General features: G+C 49.1%; 1 protein-coding gene across 7 annotated transcripts in view; it reads right to left on the reverse strand.

Moving 5' to 3' along the window:
* PAX5 (paired box 5) overlaps positions 1 to 22,269 on the reverse strand; it is a 135,093-nt gene that overhangs the window by 72,087 nt on the left and 40,737 nt on the right. For all 7 annotated transcript variants that reach the window (XM_075019476.1, XM_075019475.1, XM_075019472.1 and 4 more), the window contains one exon: positions 9,938 to 10,113. In XM_075019476.1, the coding sequence (XP_074875577.1) occupies positions 9,938 to 10,113 (176 nt within the window). The remainder of the gene's footprint in view (positions 1 to 9,937; positions 10,114 to 22,269) is intronic.

Below are 22,269 nucleotides of genomic sequence, written 5' to 3' on the forward strand. Positions count from 1 at the left end.
AACAGCACTGATTTCCAAACCAAAGGGTGGAAATTGTATTTGAAACTATTCAAAGCCTGCAGGATCCAGACATTTACCAGGGACTAAGAAGAGAACTTCCATTTTTCAAGTGGTGGTGCAAGCCCTTCCCCTCAAATATAATGTGAGCAGGTCAGGCATTAAATAAATCAACAGGCAACTGTGTTGTCTCTCCCTCTCTTGCAGGGCTAACACAGACACTAGGAGGTCGGTCAATTTTGCTATGACATAATCTTGGCCAACTAGTGCCATTACATGATGTTGTCTTTCTCCACAGAGAAAATCAGCTTCAGGACGATTCCAGATCTATTTTCCTATGCAAGTGAAGCGTCGCATACATACACACTGTAAAGTGCATGGATGACTCCCCTATTATTTTTCAAAGGGACAAAGACTACATGAGTGACTATAATTCTACTCATCTGACTCATATATTATGCTTTGATGTGATATTGAAAATCTGATGGTGGCCAGTATATCACCGCTCGTCAGCTCTCAGGCAGAGTCCACTGTTTGACTGGCTACTGTCTGTGACTCCTTCTGCAATGACAGACTTTCCATTAGCTGTCTGCTGGTGACATGAAACCTTGGAAGGAAGACTCATATGAAGACAAAGGTGTGCGGTTTTATTTCAAACTTGCTGACCTAATGGACCTGGTTTATCTCTCTAAACTGAAAAAAATTAGCAATGTGTGGCAAAACACATGATGAACAAAGAGATACAATTACTCAAAGCCAGCTGCCAAATTGCAAGGAAATGTGGACGCTTCTGGCAAGACAAGAGGGGAAAGCTTTTCTTAAATTTCCCACATCTGTACCACACTTACAGAAGCCGTGGCAAGTCTCCTGAAGGAGATCACCCAACGCCCTTGCAGGACTATGTGTCCCATTGTCGTCACTAAGCTGCGGGTGTAAAGCTGGTGTAAAGTGCTGAGATGAAACTTGGTGACCGGCTGCACCACACATCACCAACACCCCCTTTGCATGAGTCTGTGCACAACGTGGGGAGCCCGCCCAGGGAATAAAATCATCCCCCACTGCATCAGTACAGAGCAAAGAGAAAAGGGACAAGGACGAAGGAGATGTTGGAGCTCCAGACACAGCAAAACTGGCCTTTCTTTTAGCTTGGGAATTTGTATTTTCACATATGGTCATATCTGAAAGCAGTCAAGAGGAAAAAAGCGGGTGTTAAAATCCAGGAATGCACTGCAATTTGTGAAGGTGTTGTCTACCTCGGTATTTTGGGATTCCCCCTCCCTGCTGGGGCAAGGGGAGGGGGCAACAAGGACTCCTCCAGGGAAGTGGTTGAGCCGCCATCCCTGGAGATATTCAAAAAGCAAGTGGACAGGGTACTTCAGGATATGGTTTAGTGGGCATGGTTAATGGTTGGACTCGATGATCTTGAAGGTCTTTTCCAACCTAAATGATTCTATGATTCTATGATTATATTCTATGAAACGGACCCACGCTCTACCCCACTGGAGCCAGACGTGGTCCCCAGACAAAGCCATGTGAGCTGTGGGACGAGCCCAATGCGGCAGACTCGGAGGGAAGCAGCATCAGCATAAACCCAGGCCATCGCTGGGGCTTCTCCAACACACTAAAAGGCACTGGGAGAGCTCTAGTCTTTCAAATACACCCCGAAATCCTTGAGACCCGTGCGCTGCTGCTCTCCCCCAGCTTGGTTTCATTGCACTAATTTGGCCAGCCATTGCTGGGAGGAGAGGGAAGTAGCAGGCATGGGGCAGTAGCTCTTTTTTGTTTGTTTTTTGGTCCATTTCTTCAGGTCCTGACTCACTGCAGCCTGGTTGAGAGAGAGAGACCCAGAAGGACAAGAAGCAGCCTGTGCGTTTCCTTACACGACGCCAAGTACCTCCACGCTTCGCCAGCACAGCAGGGTCCGTGCGGTGAAACCGCGGCAGCAGCTTCTCTTTGGCAGGGCATCGCACGCTGGGCACTGCCAATGCCTGGAAACACTCCGGATCACCTTCTGGAATAGTTTGCAGGAGAAATCCTGACCCCAGGCTGCCTGCTGCTTCCAGACGAAGCGGGAAAGCAGGTCACCAGCCGATTCCGCAGGGAGGGACCCACTGGAAGGGGCATCGAGCTCAGGTGTGGGCATGGGGTATCCTTGGCCCTCTGCCTGGACAGGAGAGCGGGCATCCCTTGGGTTATCCCACCTGGGTTTCTTCCCACCTCTTTTGCTTACTCAAAGACCAGATGTTTCAACTCCAGCCCCTGCTCAAACAGACACACCTGGGTGTCCATGCCAGCTGCAGGGTGCTCTTGCAAAGACGATGTTGATGCAGAGAGATGTTAGCAGGATACATGGCTCATGTCATACTCCATCCCCAGAAAACTCCCCGCCACCACAGCCTCACTGTCACGCAAAATACCTGGTCTCATACAACAGTCTGCTGTGACTGTCACCACCCAACACAACATGTCACAACAAGGCGGCACACGTGGGGAACTTTGTGCATTCTTCAGAAGCTCATGCACAAAAAAACGCTTCTAAGGGAGGGCAGAGGGCAAGGACGCAAACGGGAAGTGTTGGCCCAAGGAGCTGTGCTTTCTGCTGCTATTCTAAAAGAAAAGGCTTTCTACTCATAAAAGTTGATTTTCAGCAGGAAGAAACACCATGGCAGGTTTCTTTTCTCCTTCTTGACCCTAAAACAGGGCAGAGCCAAAGGAGAAGGTGGTGCACCCCGTCCCCCTCTCCCGGCCCCAGTGGTGCAACGGAAGGATGGAGGGCTCAGAGAAGAGACTTCAGCCTCCCCGTGGCACCACGCACAAGTCACCGCATAGGGCTGCTCTCTCTCGATTTGCACTGCAGGTGAAACAGCTTTCCTCTCCCCAGCCATTACTTGCCTTCTCCATCCAGAAAGCATGACCTTCGGGGACACTGTTCTTTCCTAGACGGCCAGTGGACAAAGCTCTTAGCCCCATGCTGCTTGTTGGGCCCTCCCAGTACCACTGTAATGTGAAAAAGCGACAATCCCGATGACGGCGAACAGGAACAGGGATCCTCCACAACGTCCCACATGCTGAAGGCTGGGCCTCCAGAAGCCGAGGGCGATTCAGAGCTCTGAGCTCCCCAGAGCATCCAGGGGGTCCTGGCAGATGGAGGAGCTCTACCCGACACCCCTGCAGAATAACCTGTTATTTCACCAGGAGTCGATGGCTCCCTGTGAACCGGAGGCCACGGCTAGCAGCATCTTCTCAGGGCTCGAAGGGCTTTGTGCACGGAGCAGCTCTTGAACAACCGCAAGGAGATGCAACATGCAAGGAGATGGGGGTAAGTGCAAATGTCACCTCCGAAGACCTGCTGCCCCTTCCCAGTGAAATGCCCTGTGTCACGGCTGAGCACTGGTCCTCTCCAGTCTTTTTTACACCCCTTTAAATTTTACCATTATTGAAAGGCACTCCATGGCAAGAAAAAATACTACCAGCCCGAGATCTCCTTCTGCGTAGCCCCTGACTCCCTCAAAGGACACTCTCCCCATCTCTGCCTGTTTTAACCACCAGCCGGCAGAGACGGGCAGCACCAGGAGCAAGCCCATCTCCGCAGCGCACACACGTGCTGCCTGCGATGCAAGCACCCCGTTCCTACAGCACCCGAGCACCCCATCACGGCTTATCTTGCGGATCACCAGCAAAGTCCCACGCTCCGGGAACCGACGGAACAACCGCAGCGAAGGACCAGCGCCGCGTCCCACCGAGGCAAAAAACGCAGCAGGGTCACCCCGGAGAAGGAGAGAGCCGAAATCCCCTCCAGCCCCCAGTGGGCTCCATCTCCTATACCCTCACCTGCGTGCGGGGTCTTCGCACCCCGCTCCCACCCCACGAAGAACCCCGGCACGGCGAAGGCAGACGGGCAAGTGGACGAGCCGTGGTCGCCCTGTCCCACCTTGCAGCCCCGAGGGGGACATGTTCCCTTACAAGCAGCGAGGCAAGGAGGGAGCTCTTGCACAGATCACCCCCCCCCCCCGCAGCCCCCCGTACGGAGCGGGGGTCACGGGCACCGGTGCTCCCAGCTGCCGTCCCTCCGCCACCCTGCCCGCCCAGACCCCGCGCCCTTTCCATTCGGTAGGGGTATTGATCTGCTGGCAGCAATGGGCTGGATAATTAGCCAGGAATTAGGGTTTCTATTACAGCCAGGAGGCTGCCCCAGCTGATTTATCACCTGAATAATTTACTGTGATTGAAAGGAAATTAAAATGAACTCCATTTGACAACTGTGCGCTTTTATAGGCTTTAGTGAAGACTCAAAAGCCAAATTAATAGCCTGGTGTTGTTTAATAGTCTACTGAGAGTAAATATGGGAAGGTTTTTCCTCTCCTGACGTGCTCTCTTAGGCTGGATTTTAGAGTTGTTTTTCTTCCCCTCCCACCAATAAAGCCACAGACTGGATCAGAGGAGGTTTCAGCTGGAAGCGGCGCAGATGTAAAAACGACAGAACTGCCCTCGCTCCCTGCTCTCCTCTCTCGTTTCTGCAGGCAGAGGGGCTCACAGCACCGCCAAAACAGGGGCAAACAGGCAGCACCCACCGACTGCCCCCCCCCGGCCGGCACCGGCACAACCCATCCAGCTGCCGACCCTGTCCCACCTCCGTTGGCGTGGGACCGGCAGAGGGGCTGGCATGGGATGGCACGGGGGTCCCTTCTGCCACGGCACAGGGTGCCCGAGCCCAGCAGCGGGTGCCTGCCGGACTCCTGCCTGCACGCAAGGAGCTGTCTGCTTGCGGGATGACATAAAATTTGGGGAAGATACAAGTAAATATTAGCTTTGCATTCCTCATTGCAAGTCTCGGGGTCTATTAAGAAGATCCTAGCAGCCACCATCCACCTAAACGTAGTGTCCCTTAGGAAAAAACGTATTATACACACAAACAGAAAAATGAGTCATGCTTCCTGGCTTTAACTGACTTTTTCTAACTTTTCTTTTACCTGACATGTTTCTCACTTTTCCCTGTTACTCCTGAAGATGAAACCCCAACATTTGTAAGGAGGACAAATGCTCTCAGGAGCTGCATTCCTGTGGACACACCATCCAACACAACCCCATACAGTGAAAAACAAACTTTAGTCTTTCCAAGATGGCAAATACTTGGCCAGATAAAAGTAAAACTTGAAGATTTTTGAAAGGACTTATGCCCCTCTCTTGGTCAGTTCAGAGAACTTCTTCATCACAACTCTCTCTAAAACAGGGGGCAATCAGGTCTTGAACTTGTGCAATTTTTCCAATTTTTTTCAATTTATTACTAATTTTTTCAGGTTCATTAGTTATCCGAATGTCAACTGCCTGTGCTTATCTCCAGATCCAGACTTATCTGCACTGCATATCATGAATATGTATATTAGTATATGTTTGCCTGGTTTCTACCTAATCCCAGAATATCTACACTTTATCCAGAAGTGAATACAAGAACAGGTATTCAGTTTAGTTCTAGCTAAAAGCAATGGGAAAGCATCAGCAAGGGCCTGGGAATTATCTGCTATTAGTGGCAAGCAGTTCTCTTCTAAACTGGTGACCTACATAGCGTTGAATCTGGTCACATCATGTTATGCCTCATTATGGCCCTGATCTGAAGTCTATTGAAGTCAATAGAAATATTCCTCTTGGCTTCAATGAGTATTCGATTGGACCCATGTGTGAAGCTGAAAATACAAGAGAATCCATTTCAGTTGTGGACAGAAATCCAGCATAGATAATTCTCTTCTTTATTCTGAGGAAATTAATGCACTGCCTCTCCTGTCGAGCTGATCCTGCTGTATATCCTTCATTCCGCAGTTTTCCCCCGTAGAGGTATTGATCCCGCTCTCACAGCCACCAAAAGCCACCGGAGGACAACCGACCTCACAGCCACGCAGAGGGGTTTGCTGAGTACAGCCAGCACCTCCCGTTCCTCCAGCTGGATGCTCCTAACGGACTAGGCGCTGGAAAATTACGCCACTTGGTGTAGCAGCTCTGTGCATAGGAAGGGCACAGGATGAGTGCCAGTTCTGGGTAAAATCTGAATTGTCAGTGCGGTGACCACGAACGGTGGGATTTTGCCTAGGGCAGGGGCCGGGTGGGAGTACGGTGGTTTTCCACGGACGTAGCCGTGTTCTCCCTGTGTCAGTCCGGCTTTGCTCCGAGGGAAGCCTGGATGTCGGCTGTGCAAGCAACACAAACAGCTTTCCATATGGGCAAGGGGGACTGCGCTGCGGAGACGGCACACCAGGCAGCAGCGGAGCCCGTCCCCACGCACACCAGGAGGCATGGAGTGGAGAACGGGAACCGCTGCCGGTCCAGGAGGCAGACGCCGTGAAGGCTTTCCTTCTCTGGGACCTGAGGATTACACAACGTTCGAGCCATAGGCTTTGTCCCGGCCGATGAAAGAACTGCGCAGTGCTGGCGGCCAGCAGCCATGAGGAGAACAGCAGCGCAATGGCGGTGTTGCAAAATACACCGCTATGTGTTTTTCCAAATCTGTGCCCGAAAATACATGAAATCAGTTTTCTGTGAACATTTGCAGCCAGTGCAAATCAATCACGGGCTGTGAAAAAAATTCAAAAAATGAGCACATTTTGAAAAAACGAGCAGAAAAGGGCACAAACGTGAGGGAAAGGCATTCATTTTCTACAAGAACTCATGCTTACAGCAGGGTTCTGTCAGGGGAAGGTGGGCCAGGGTGCTTCTAGAGTACGGACTTTATGCCTTGGTTACTCCCCTGTAACATAGAGACATGAGAGGATTTGACTCCATTTGCAGACCCAACCCTCAGCCTCAGGCTTCCTGGCTCCCAGCTGCTGGATTTCACCTGCCATCAAACGATTCTCACGCCCTACATAGAACCATAGAATCGTTTAGGTTGGAAAAGACCTTTAAGATCATCGAGTCCAACCGTCAACCCAACACCATCATGCCCACTAAACCACGTCCTGCAGTGCCACGTCTACATATTTTTTGAATACCTCCAGGGATGGTGACTCAACCACTTCCCCAGGCAGCCTGTTCCAATGCCTGACAACCCTTTCAGTATGAAATTTTTCCTTATATCCAATCTAAAATGGACTACATGTGCAGGTATCACATACCCATGCTGCAGAGTACACACACCTATGCATGCACAGCTGCACCGCCAGGCACTAGGTTGCAAAATGAGGCACATAATAGGAGATGCCTTACTTCTGACCCCCAACGCACACAGTCTGACACAGTTTTAATTATACGAACCCACGGTGGGATCCCTGCCTCACCCAGCGCACACAGTGGGCACTGTTTCTGAACAAAGGACTGTCTGATATTTTATTTTCCTGTCATTGTCCAGTGGTTGCCTTCTCTCTCAGCACTGGATGAGGCCTTCCCCAAAGACAAGTATTCATTCCCTGTGGGTCTCTCTATAGAAGGCACAGCTTACAGCAGACGTGAAAACTCAGATGATGCTTGTCAAGAGCACAACACGTTTTGTGGTGAGAAATAACTCATGAGTCTCCATTTTATACAGGTGAACTAAGGGAAACATTAAAGACGGAAAAGTAAAGGAAAGAGGTTGGAAGCACTCAAAGGAAAGGGTTTGGCAGCAGTGGGCAAGCACTCCCACACAGCCCATCAACATATTTTTTTTTTCCTTATTTTCTCTACAGAACTAGCTTGGGACTGCTGACTGGTGACTAAGTCATCCACTGCTGACTTAGCTCCTAAACCACTGCTCCTGGGTTCAGCAGCACGCTGGACCGCCAGATGCCAGAGGCAGGTCTTGGTTTACAATGACAAACTATTGCAGAGACAACTCTGGTTTTTGAAGTCACATCACTAATATTCTCGGTATTTTCTTTCTCATTGATTTCTTTGGCCTTACTGATTGATCCAGACAGATTCTCCACTTTGGTTAAGTATCATGACAGCTTTGCTTGACTCCCCAAAGAGGTAAAACATGATTGCTTTGGTAAGGGCTGGAGTTCATACCCCATCCTTGCAAACCAGAGCTAATCATACAGATCAGATGTGTTCGTGGTGAAAGTTACACTTTACATGCCACCAAAAAGCAGAAGCCAATCCCAAACAGCCACAAGCCCATAACCATCGCCCAGCTTTCCGAAAGCAAATGACAATGCTCCAACCTATATGAAAGCTAACAACTACAAGCTCCATTTGTAATTAAACTTTAAAATGCCTAGGCACAGTGGTTCTGCTAAACACCTTTTGTACATCATACTATCACATTTCTCGGCATCTGTTTGACTTCCCAGAGCATGCAGAGCGTACCCTGTCAACCAAATTAATAGCAGCATATCGCCAATCTTAATAACCTGGCTGCACAGCTGTTCTAGTTACAGCTGCTTACATGGACCCAGGGAGATCCTTGCTCCACCAACAGCCGAATATCCCATATTTGACAATTGGGATAATACTTCAGCAACATCCTCATTCAGTTCTCTCATTCTTCCTATTAAACCAGTAAAAGTGTCTCTCTGGATAAACATTCACTCACTGCTGGACTGTATCCCTTGAGCTACAGTTCTCCATGACTCAGAGACTTCAGAACACAGAAACAAATAAACGATCCTCTTCCATCACTGCTCTCTTTACAATGACTTTTTTGGCATATAAAAGTTTCACAGGGACAGATCTAACGTCACACAACTTCCAAGTGACTGCCACTGAAAAGGCTTGCTGTAGTAGTGGGCACAGTGCCTGTCCTCTCCAGTACCACCCGTGTTCAGATGGGATAACCACCATCTAGTGGTATGTGAAGGCCATTTCACCTTCCAGAGGCACCGCCTGTTTAGCTTTCCTAACGAGTTTTTAAAAAAATCAAATTGACCTCAGCATCTTCCCCATCTCTTTCCAGTCTGAGTTCAGATCTGCAGAGTTCCTCTGTGAATACAAACCAGGGAAGCCACAAAACCAGCAGAAGCTGGTGAAAAGCAAATGGCTCGATGAATGAAATAACAAATGACAGATGTGAGCTTAAAGGCATGAGAAATTTCTACTCTACTGTATGACTTTCAGCATAAGTAAGTACTCTTCCAAAAAATTTATACCAATACATGCTCCTTAAACTGGAGCCACAATGGTAGTAGGCTGCCATGAGATAATCTCCCGTGGCCCTCAAATGTATAGATTCCTCTAAGGTAAAGAGGTGTTTGTCTGCAGTTTGAGAGTCCACCCACCTTGCTAAAAAGCAGGTCTAGTGTTAAGAACACTGAAGATTAATGGCCAAATACATCATTAAGTAGCCAGCCAGACCGATATTGGTGCTGACAGCAATATATGCATTTCTACCTCCCTCTCAGCAGCTTATTAAGGGCTGCTGCCCAAGAAGAAGAAGGCGACAGAGAGACACAGCTCATCAGTTTTTGCATGTGCTTCTGTATTGTGCCTGCAAAAATGGAACTTTCCCAAAAAATTAGTGCCAAGTCCTTCTCAAACACACTGCTAATCTGTAGGTGCAGCTAATTTACCTTCACATACTAATTGGTTGTTTCTCTCAGCAAATGGCCAATTACATGCCTAATAAGCCATTTCTGGACACAAAAATCTAATTTGTGTGCACAATCACGCTAACTATGAACCAAAACTGGGCATTGAGTTTTGCAAGTCTTCTCCTTGCTACCTGCATAGCCTGCTTTTGATCTAATGAAAGCATCAGAAGCTGTGATGCTCTTCAAGGTCCCATTTTGTAACTGGTCCAGATCAGGTGTAATTTCATACCCAAATAGTTGCTAATGTTTACACAACAAGTTTTTTCCTTTATTTTTTAATACTTAGTCTTCTATGGCTAATGTGCACTTGGCTGTAGAGCTTGATATGACACCTGTTTCTCCATGGTTTTCTACTGAGACTCTGAGAAGTGTTTGGTGATGTCCACCAAGCAGATCTCTGCCAGCAGAAAGCGTATCAGGAAAACATGGAACATTTGCAATAGTACCTGCTCTGGTTTGATGGGCTCAGTTGTTGTGAAAATGTCAGAATAATGTTGCCTCTCGAAGACACGATCCAACACTTCGAGCTGCTGCTGGGTGAAAAGGTCTCCTCGCATCTGTTTCCGAAGAAAATCTCTTCCCGGGAGAGAATGGCCATTTGGTACTGGAGATTCCTGAATACCTTTCAAAGAGGAGAGAGAAGACGGAGAGTAAGTAGGTATCACAATGATGAGACCTACAGAGGAGTGTCTCATTTTATCCCTTGCATAGACGTGGGTACCATTACGCTGACACTGTGAAGACTCTTTGAGAGGAGTTTACAAGCCAGACACATATTGCCAGAAGATGCACTGAGCAGCCTTCCATTACAGCCAACCGCCAACGCAATTTACCATCAATGATTTCACACATAATTTAAAGGCAGGACAAAGGATAACGGCCGCATCTTTGCTCGCATCGCTTTTGCTGCACCACCTGAGAACCTGTCGGGTTCACGGTCTGGGTGCAAGAGGACCCGGGAGGAGAAGTACACCACCTGATGCTACAGCCACGGTCAACTTGGGTCAGCTCCAGCAGATCCGCTTCGCCCAGTCACCGCCCGTACGCTTCACCCCCTTTCCCGTGGTACCTGCAAGTCTTGCTCAGCTCCATCCCGTGCCGAGCTCTGAGCTATAGCGTGCCCGTGACAGCAAGCACGGACCCTCCATCCAGCATCATCTCCCGCCGGCAGCGGCTGTCCGGACAACCTCCAAAGCACAGGCACTACTGGCACCGCACGGAGATGGGATGTCCCTGGGGCTGAGCATCACCACTGCAGCACCCTCAGCAAGACCCGATCCGGTGCTCTCTCCTGACACTGCAGTTTCACTCTGTATTTCTTAAGCTTATCAGCATGATGAAAGCCTAGGCTCCAACGCAGGCTTTCCTCTCTCTCCCCTTTGGCAGAGATTTTTAGCAGAAGTCATAAGTGACTGCCCATGGCTGAAAAGCCGTGAGACAAGTTTCAGAAATGTTTAGATTGGCAGTTCCAGAAGACTCTTGCAATACAGGGGCTTGTTTCAATTTGCTTTTTGCAGATTCACAGTGGTTTTCTACTTTTCCTTCACCTGTCAGTGCTAGAAATGTATCTTTTATGCACTGAAAGCTGAGGTCTGCAGTATTCCCAGGACTCCAGGAGGTGGAACTCCAAGAACAACAGTAAATATCAGATTTCTTCTCCAGATGGCAACACCGCAATAGACAGAGGAAGGAAACATTTTAAAAATAGAATCTCGCTGCCAAGACAGTTTTGAGGAGCAGAATTCAAATGCAACCTTAACAACAAGATTTTCATGAACGTTGCAGTGGGTTACTGTCCAAGTAGTCTGCAGGCAAATAACATCACTCAGACCTTGCCTGGTAGATTCTGCATCAAGTGTTTTTTATGGCAAGGATCAGAGACAAGCTGTGCAAAGACACCCTGCTGCTGTAAACAACAGTTTTGTGCCCAGACATGCGCTGGCCATCAGTACCATAGGTGATGCCTAGTGGACAAGATTTTTCACAAAGGACTATTGATTTGAGATCATCCTTCAGCACAACTGGATTTTGCAGAAAATGCTGTGTATCCAGACAACCAGGCTGCTTTAATACAGATCTCTCAAACTCGGGACCAACACACAGAAATACTTTTTCAACCTAGGTCACTCTCTGTAACAAACTGCTTACACTAAACAGGCATTTGATGTTAGCAATTAATGCCAGAAACTTCCTTCTAAATTTTAGTTCAGCAATTTAGGCATCAACAGCTTTGTATTTGTATGTTTAGACAAAGTCGCGCGACTTACAACAAGACTAGACAATGTTGGCTCTCATAAAGTGCAAGGATCAGTTTATTCCACACAGGAAAAAAACCCTGAACCTGTCCTCTGTATATAAAGTCTAAGAGTGTGTAGAGAGCTGTGAAAAAATACAAAGGGACATAAGAAAGCAGCGTATCTTTAAATCTTTTTTTTTTTTTTTTACTATTCTAAATCAAATAGTATCTAATAGTGCTGGGTTTAGTCAACCATGGCTTATAAAATTAAAATTCTGGTTGCTAGCTGCATGGTAGCAAAAGGCCAGGGAGACCCTGTCTCTGGAGCATGGAAACGCTGGCTTTAAATTTCAGGTTAAACTAATGTTATTCACAATTTGGCATCAAAGTTAAAGCTTTATGCAGTTTTGGTCTAAAGGGGGTGATGAAAGGGAGTGAAATGATCCAAGACGTGGCATGACCTGGAAAATGTTCTTGGCGACGCCAGTACAGTTTGTGCATTGTTTACACACCCAGAGATCAGGTGTATAATGAGGCTCCATAGTATTCAAATACGGAGCAGCCGACCAGTGTTTCACCAGCAGCACTTCTTTTATTACGGAGTGCAGCTCCGGATTTTTGGGGGGTGAATATCTTGAAGAAGAGGAGCCAGACACAGGCGAAGCCTGGTGTGGCAGCCTTAGCCAGGGACAGGCTCGGGGCCGGGCTGGGGGCTACATCATGCTGGGAGCTGGTCTCCTGCCCCATCGTGTCGGAGCACGATGTCCAGAGATGCGGCTCGGGATGGGGACGGACAGAGACACCACCAAGTTCCCGCAGCACCAGCTCGGCCACATCCATCCCCGGCTGCCCGTCCTCCAAGGGGTGGCAAGGCAGGGGACCACCCTGGGTGCCTGCCGCCAAAGCATCCCGAGAAATACGAGGAAGAGGAGGAGATGCCTCTCCGCAAGGGAAATCCACAGACAACCACCAGACCGGAGAAACCCGGGAGGGAGCCAGCGGATGAGATGCCTCGCTGCACGGCGCTGGGCGATATGGCAGGGGATGAAATCCCATGGAGACAGCGGTGGGGCTCTGGAGAGTCAGGATTTGGTACGGCGCTGGGACCGCTGCCTGAGCAAGCCAGCCAGAGGGGGCTGAACCCCCCACCGCTATCCGCTGGTGATATTGCTGGTGGCTCCACATGCCATCCTGCGGACCTGAGACGGGATCAGCCTCCGACACGTGCTTCCCGGTGCAGCCGGGCTGTGCTGAGGCGAAAGCACGATGCACGCAGGGTTTGCTGCCAGGGAGGGACCCGGGCAGGAATGGGGCAGGGCTGGGACCACTGGGATGGCTGTCACTGCCCAGAGGATCCAGCACCTTTGTGAGGGGAGCCTGGGAACCACCCAAACCTCAGTCGCCCTCGTTATCGCTCCCTCTGCACATCCCGTGAACGAAGGGATAGCTTGTTCTTTTGCACTGCGTTTCCCAAACTCGGCCAAATTGCAGGTTAAGTGCTGGATTTTGCTGCACAAGTAAAGGGACTTTCTATACACTGCACATGACACCTGAAAGTTCGTGAAGGTCTTTGGGATGCATTTGGCTGTTAGACATTATATGAATGTGAGATAATTACCATTAGCATTATGCATTGTTTGAATACACTAGAATATCTTCGATAATTAAAATACTGTTGGCAGGTTTGAAACAGTTTGGGTTATAAATAGGCTCCAGGGAGTGGTAAAAACATTTTTCATATAATCAATGCATCCACCTAGGAGGGTTATGTTTTGTTGACAGTAGCACTACGTGTGTACCTACCTACTCTGCAAAACAATTAGTTCCCAGTCCAATGGCATCTTTCCAGAAATGCAAATGAAGAGCACAGATATAATACTCTCTTTAATGCAAAAGAGGACATTCTTCTCACACAAATGTTTCATCCCTTACCTCTAGCAGATTACACAGACGGGACAAGACGGTGCCGTCAGACCACAACTTTCTGAACTTCCTCGGATGCGACGCACTCCCCTCCCACCACAAGGCCAGAAAGCACCGTGATTCCTGGGGGTACGCCGGCAGCCCCCTGCACCCAGACCTGCCCTGACGCCCCGGGGAGACCCCGTGCCTCCCACCCTCTGCCAGCACTAAGCTCCAGCACATGCCAGACCTGCTCCAGCTGCCTCCCCACCGGTCTGATCCAAGTCCTTCCCAGGCATCCAGCCCGGCTCCGGACACCGACTCGGGTCCTCTTAGGTGCGCATCCAGCTTGGAATCTGCAGCTGGAGGACTTGCCACAGTGGATGCAGCTTTGCACGGGGCAGAGTCCCAGTGACACCCCCCCGGTCCCCAATTCACCGGTGGGCACTTGCTAGGCGCGGGAAAAAGCAATTATTTCTCAGTCTGAACTGCACAGACACATTCATCCCTGTTGGCATCCTAGCCAGAAAAGCAACTCATGGTTTCACAACAAAAGCCAGACACACTCCTAAAGAAACTGCCCCGACTTGGGTGTAATGTTAATATTACATGCCAGCAAAGATTTCCTACAGCTAGCCAAAGTTTGAACCATCTAGGAAGCGTTAGGCACAGAACAGATCCATCTCTGGGAAGAGGTGCCATGCACGGTCTGGCTGACAAAAGGCTGCCTAAATGGTGTGGATATCATCCAGAAATATTGTGTCTTTGTTAATCAAGAGCAAGTTATTTCCTGAGGACCTAAGCAAATGTCAAGATCAGTTTAAAAAATTTGACAAATTGTAATCTCATTCTTTTCAGCATACTTTTACAGTTAAATACTTGTCCATGACATGTTTTCTGAAACAGCAGGAGAGTATCTGAGATCGCTAAATACATCTAAACCAGATTTTTAGCAATACACACCACATAACTCACTTGATTTAAAATAGTGTTTTGTTTATACATTTCTAAGATTTCTAAGACTATGGGCCAAAATAAGGAGAGCAAATGACCCTAGACCCTATCTTCACAAAACACTAGAGCATGTTTAAAAGCCCTAAAGCTTAGTATTAAAAAAAAGGCAAAATGTAAAAAACCAGTAAAAAACACTAAAATAAACAAAAAGATCAACTCCATCTTGTCTTTTTTTATTCAGAGTGGGACAACAGCACAATTTAATTACCATGTTATGAAGCGTTACTGTGAAATAGCACAGGACAGACCCTGCCCTGGTCTGAGGGAGCGCAGCTCCACTCGAGGATCTCAGCCAGGTGACAGCAGCTGAGAAATGGGTGCCATCCACAAATTCAGCTGGAATAATATTTCCAGTGTTATTAATAATAATGATGTACTATGAAGTGCACACCTCCATGGTACATCTGTCTGATGCATTGCGCTTCTGAAGAACAAGAGAATCTTCTGTTTTCAGGTTTTCAGGTTGTTTTCTTTTTTTAAACAATGTGGTTTTACAGGGTTAATCAAGGGAGTAAATAGCTAGTACCATGAACAACCCATATTCGTAAAGGACATGGTTTCTGTCTCTAATTTGTACTGTCCAACTTCATTACCTGGTATCATACCTAATTACTCCACCTTATAGGGAAATGCAGGCTAATTAGGAAGGATGTTATTCACCGCATTTAAAACATTATGAAGCAAATGAAATATTACCAGGAGGCAAAAAGGTGATTTGTTTCCTTGTAGCATGCCTGTAAATTAGTCCAGAGAAGATAAAGACTTTGTTTAATTACCATTTGGAAGGCTTTGTTTAAAACATAAACAGAATTTTCATGCCACCTCTCAGGATTGTGTGCATTTGGCAGCCAGCAGCCTCCTGCTCTTCCCAGCAAAGCGTTAGCTTCAGGACCGCATACACGGTGAGAGATCTTTGCATTTACACTATTTAAGTTTTCTAAGCACTGTTATTTATTTTTTCAAAGGACAGTATCACTAAAAAGAAGCTTTATATTTTGAAGTGTATATAGGTGATCATCACACAAATATTTTCAAGAGAAATCACTATATTTCACAAAGATGGGTATGGGTTTTGCCGTAGATCAAAGTGAGAAAGAGGGGAAAAAAAAGATAAATCATCAGAGATCCAAAAATACTTTTCATTTGGAGAAGATATCAGGCCATTTCGATGGCACTGATAGAGTCTCTGCTCTGTCTCCATTACCCACTGAAGGCAGCCGGAGTCAGGAGCTGACTACGCTAGATTATATTCCCTATAAGATGGTCACCAATATATATATATATGATCTTCAACCTCTATTGATTGACCAATTTCACAAGCAAAGACTGGTGAAATGAAGCTGAAATGAACATCATGCTTTAACTCATTGAACCCATCAGGCCTGAGTTAATCTCACTGCCCACTGTCTCTGATAGAATTCAATTGATCAATCATGTTTCGGTGATAGTACCATTTCAGTGGCTTATTGCTTCTTCATTTCAAGGCTTGACCTGTTAGATATACTTGGACCAGCTCTGCTCCTCCTGGAGACACAGAGACCAGCATCTGCCGATGGCAGCACATTGTCCTGCCTCCGGGCTTGGAAAAACTCGAGGCGGTTGGGGGTTTGCCAAACACTCCCACCTTTGCATTCTGTTTTTATGGGTACTTTACTGATTTCACAGTCAGAATGGGTGTGAGGACATGAGGAGCCCAAGCACCCCGAGCCCCCTGCACTCTGCTCAGCGCCCACCACCTCCCACCCCACCCCATCCCCGACTTGGGACAAGTAGGGAAAATACCAAAATACCGTTTTTTTGGCAGGCCCACGCTCCAGCCTACCCGTGTACGGCACGAGCTGCAAACTCGCCGTCAGCGGGTACGCACGTTGCCTTCACCCCACACGCGGTCTTTGCAAACCAGGCTGGATCTCCCTGGCTCCCAGCGGTGAACCCTCACCGCGCCGTGCCGCGCCGCTGCCGGCAGCATCCGTCCGCTCCGCAGAGCACATCTGGCGGCAGCTGCACACCCCAGCGCTGCGTTTGCACCGGCTCCAGCAAATGGAAGAAGCGAGACTGCGGTAGCTGAGCTGCATCATTGACCTGTCAGTGCTGCTCTTCCTAAAATGCTCAGCCAATGAGCAGTTTTATCATCAACCAGCCACCTCTGGTCTTTTGCTGAGAAGTGATGGAGCTCCTCTCTATTGCGAGAACATTTGTCTCTGCTCTCGAGGACAGCTGGAGGTCCTCCCTGATGGACGAGCTGGAGCCACGCCGTATACCCACCAGATGTACGAGCTGGAGCTGTGCCTGTACACCCACGAGGTGCCACCCCACCTGGGGTGCAACTCCATTGCTGCAAAGCTGCACCATCAAACCAGTTACGGGTCCACCACCAAAAAAGGGTTATTTAACAGAACTGATTTCCCTGAGATTACAGCTCATCTCCTCCTACAGTGATTTTAGTCCCGCAGCAGCCACCCAGAAATCTTCTTATCCATCTCCTAGTTTGTGTGAGGAAAAGCCTTGCGGTTGCCCCCATCCCGCAGTTCCCCCTGGAGCGGTCAGGGAAGGCATGGTGGGACCTCGCACCTCAGCAGCCCTAAGGCTGATGAACCTGACAGCCTATACATCTGAAGAAACACTTGTGCAAATAGTGCCACTGAGTGGAGCTGGATTGGTTGTGCACCCGCAAGGGCTGTCAGCAGGACGGGCTTCACCGGCGTCGCAAGTTTTTGCAGGTGCAGGATGCAGCCCCCATCCCACCGCGCCGTTCGCAGGCAGGCTGACAGTGCCTGCGGGCTGGGGGGGGGGCTTCCAGGTGGGTCAGAACAAACCTCGCTGCACAGCTCCCCGGTGAGCTGCAGATCGACCTAAGGCAGGTCTGGGATGGTTCTCCATGCGGCGAAGGTTGCGGAGGTGGAGGGGAACCGGGCGCCCTGGGGGTCTCCGGACCATCGCGGCAAAGCTCAGGGAGCAGACGGTCCCACCCCATCGGGGGTCTCAGCCATCTGCTGAGCATCACGGGTTGTCGTCCAGACCACCCTAACTAAGCCTGCAAGCCGTCATCCTCCACGCCAGCACCCTCGAGGAGCCACGCTCGCTGCCCAGGGTCGCCGAGCTCATCTGAGGACGGTGGCTCAAGGGAGTGATGGAGCTGCCGTGGGTTTTGCGAGCGGATCCACTATGGATTTTGGTTTTCTTATGACACAGTTTGATGTTTAAAAAGCAGCAAAAATTATGTCAATGATACCTCCCCCCTACTCAGTGGGGAACTCAGAAATGTGGAGACCTAGCTTAAAAGGGAGAGGCTGAGCGGGACAGAGCGGATGCCCCAAGCCTGACTCGCACACGGTGGGCACGTGGAATCCCCCTCCAGCTCCTGGGGCCTCGGGGACTGCGGGCACACAGATAAGGCCCCAGGACAGCAGGACCCCTCGGCCAGCTGCAGCATAACATCGGAATGGGCTTCCATTTCTATGACTTCTATAGTATTTAAGGGGAGATATAACTGCAGTAATTATACATACAAAATAAGTCATGATGAGTTTATTAACAAATGATTGTGAGGAACTGATTCTTCTCCTAACCCATTTTTGTAAGCTGTGTTCAGCAGCAAGCTGTGGAGAAGTGCACTTCAATGTCATGCGCTCCCAGCTCAAGGTGCATTTTTAACTGGCTGTTAAAAGCTCATTGAAGCAATTTTAACATAGTTTATACCTACCTCCATACCCTGCCGTAACACATCCTTTCATCATTGTTTTCAAAAAATCATTTCTAGGTATGCTTGGGTGACACGGACTAAAGTAGGTTGAAGATGAAATTGTGTTCTGTGTACCTTTGGAGATGCCAAACTGGCCTCTGGTTATGACAGACTGGGAAAGGATTTACAGCTTTGAAAAATACTGGGGGACCAAAATCTGACAGCCGAAGGAAAAAGCAGTGGTAGGACATGCAAATGCAGCCCGACATGGTCTGCGCAAAGAGTGACCACTCAGTACAATAATACTGGGGCATTTGCTATCCCAGTGGAGCAAAATGCAGTGGACACCGGAGCAGAAAACAGACCCACAGGAGCCAGTGGAAAGTTTGCACACCACGAGCGGCTGGCGTTGCACACCCTGCCACAGCTACAGCCTGCGTGGACCTGACAGAGACTGTCAAACTTCTGCCCTCCCCAAGAACTGACATTTGGTGAGAAAAATACAGGCTATTCAATTGTCATCAGTCAAAACTAACCCCTCCATGCAAGCTTAAAAACAGCAAAGCAAAATTTCCACCTAACACTTTGAATTCTTCGCAGAGCACTATGTGGGAAACTTACCCACAGAAAATAAAAGTGGTGAAGATCTCACCCACATCCCAGCCACTTGATGAGCAGAACATAGAAACCCCAAGAGCATTCCTGCTTCCCAGCAGGCTGACCGCTGGCAGACCCCAGGCAAGCTCTCCCGGGGAGGAAAGCCTTTCTCCACGGCACTGCCAAAGACCTTGGCAAAGCGCCTAAGAAATGCAGAGGACTCCCAAGCAGCGATGTTAGTTCTCCTAAAATGCAAATTCCTAGCTAAACATTCAAACAGTACCACCAATTTGTGACAAGGCTGGATTTACGACATGCTAAGGAGAAAGACCGTGGAGGACATAGCTCACTCCACCAGCAGCGTGGCTGCAAGCTGCAGATGGATGCTGTGCACCATCCAACAAGTGGAAGGTGTCCATCCACGCTCTCTATCCAATTATCCACAAACAGAACTCAGAAAAAGCTGTTAATACCTGCAGACTTTTCTTGTGCATATATTAAACAGAGCCTCGTTTTACAAAATCAAGAACTATGGTCTCAGGCCTGCAAACGTGCATGCTTACAACAAAGCCAAGAAATGTCTCAACTGAATTCAGCATAACGGCTTACAGGCATAATGCAAAACATAGCAATAAAACACCGTTATAAAATGTAATATAATATGCAACCTACAGATTTTTACAAGTTACAAAAAGTGCGAGTTTAACGGTATTTTTATATATTTTATCCACATGCATTAGTCAGGAGAAATTAACTTTAAAACTCTCTCCACAGCTGTGTAATGTGGGTTTTTACGCCTCGAAAATTTCAGTTTACTTCTTACATCCAGGTGCTGCACCTGTGCATCCATCCTCCTTCAGCTGCGCTTTCTGTCTGCCTGAACGCAGGTGCGCTCTCCCGCGCTGGCCCCAAGCCACAGGCATCCCCGGCCCTGGGCCCACCGCCCCATTTCGTGATTAAACGGTACCCGGCACAGAGGCCGGGATGCGGGTGCTGCCGGGCACGCTGCCGTTACTGCTGGCTGGTGCAGCATCCATCTCCTCGGCTCAGCAACGCCAGCGGAGCACAGCGTTTCCCCAGGCTCTCTCCTCCTCTGAGTGGAGGTGGACGATGGAGGAGGTCCATCAACCAGCTCCTGACGGAGAGATGCCAAGGCTGGTTTCTGGATCCTGCTGAAGTCGGCTGCTGCTCCACCTGGGAGAAGTTCCCCCAGGGCCACCCACCACCACGGCGCTCATAACGCAGTCTTCTGCCTGCACGGTCCAGCAGCTCCCACAGACAGGGAGGTCTCCCACCAGTGCCCAGGGGGACAGCACCCACGAGAGGTCCTCCCGCTGCAACCCACCCTGCGTGGGGAAACCTCTGGCATCCCCCAGCCCCAGCACCCTCCTCCAGAAGGGAGGGCGCAGCGCCGCTGCCACCACCCCGGCTCTCGCAGCTGCAATTTGGGAGATGCTGCCTGCCCACACAGGAGGTGCTGTGAACGAGCACGGGGCACGGGGCAAAATCCCATAGTAGTTTAACGTCACGTTTGTTTCTGTTACCACTATTTTAGCTTTCTGAATGCATTCGTGCTTCCGCACTCTTGGCTATTTTAAAACTGCGGAGCGGAAGATGACAAAAAGCATGCATTCGTACAGATAAGCTTGAGGCGGTTGGTCTTCTGGTTCTCACCTGAGGAGGCAGCTAATGAACATTTGTCGGTGCTCTGGTTGGCCTGGCTTATTCCCCAGTTGGTTGCAATGGTGTGAGTGTTGCCACTTTGGACCCTGCCTCCCAAGTCATCCAGTTTAAAGCCTGCCTCACCAAGTTGGCCAGCCGCTCTCCATAATCTTTGAGAAGTTGTGGAGATCGGGGGAAAAGTCCCTGAAGACTGGAAAAAGGCTAACGTCACCCCCATCTACAGGAAGGGCTTAAAGAAGGATCCAGGAAATCATCGGCCCATTAGTCTTACTTCAGTCCCTGGGAAAGTTATGGAACAAATTCTCCTGGGGGCTGTCACAAGTCAAATGAAGCACATGATTGGGAAAGCCAGCATGGATTCACTGGGGGCAAATCATGCTTGACAAACCTGATCACCTTCTACGACAAAGTAACCTACTCCGTTGATGTGGGGCAAGCGGTGGACGTTGTCTACTGGGATTTCTCCAAGGCTTTTGATATGGTTTCCCACCACCTTCTCCTAGAGAAACTGATGCATTTCGGTCTAGACAAGGTCCATGTGGTGGGTGGGGAACTGGCTGCCAGCCCGCACCCCCAGGGTGGTGGTAAATAGCTCCTTCTCAAACTGGCAACCTGTCACAAGTGGGGTCCCCCGGGGATCAACAACGGGCCCAACACTGTTTAATATCTTCATAAGTGATCCAGATGATGGGGTCAAGTGTACCCTGATGATACCAAACTGAGGGGGGGGAGTGGACACTTCAGAAGGGAGAGCCACCCCGCAGGAAGACCTGGATAGGCTGGAAGAGTGGGCTAACAAGAACCTGATGAAGTTCAACAAAGACAAATGTAAGGTCTTGCACTTGGGAAAACATAACCCAGGAGTGCAGCACAGTCTGGGATCTACCCAGCTGGGGAGCAGCTCTGTGGAAAGGGACCTGGGGGTCCTGGTGGACAAGCAGCTCGGTATGAGTGAACGGTGTGCTGCTGCTGCGGCAAAGCAAACCAACACGATACTGGGTTGCATCAACGCGGGCCTCGCCAGCAGAGATAAAGAAGTCATTATCCCACTCTACTCAGCGCTTGTCAAGCCACACCTGGAATACTGTGTTCAGTTTTGGTTCAGGCTATACAAAAAAGACGTGGACAGGGGTCCAAGAGGGGGTCCAGAGGAGGGCCACAAAGACGATCAAAGGACTGGGAAGCCTACCATATGAGGAAAGGCTGAGAACTGGATTTTGTTCAGCCTCTTGAGAAAAGAAGCCTTAAGGGAGACCTTATAACCAAACAAAGAAGATGGAGACTCCCTTTTTACAAGGAGTCACCTGGAAAAGACAAGGGGTAATGGGTACAAGTTACTCCTGGGGAGATTCCAATTGGACACAAGAGGAAAATTTTTCACAATGAGAACAATCAGCCATTGGAATAATCTCCACAGGGAAGTCGTGGATTCCCCAACACCGGACACTTTTAAGATTTCGCTAGACAGGGTGCTGGGCCGTCTTGTCTAGACTGTGCTTATGCCAAGAAAGGTTGGACCAGCTGATCCTTCGAGGTCCCTTCCAACCTGGTATTCTATGATTCTATGAAAAAGGCAGTCGGTGAACCAATGAAAATGACATCTCCCTGTATATGTTTGTATTTTATGGTTCTGCCTTAAATGTTCTGATGCACTGGACGCAGAA

The sequence above is a fragment of the Buteo buteo genome, chromosome Z (assembly GCF_964188355.1).
Source record: "Buteo buteo chromosome Z, bButBut1.hap1.1, whole genome shotgun sequence".
Lineage (NCBI taxonomy): Eukaryota > Metazoa > Chordata > Aves > Accipitriformes > Accipitridae > Buteo > Buteo buteo.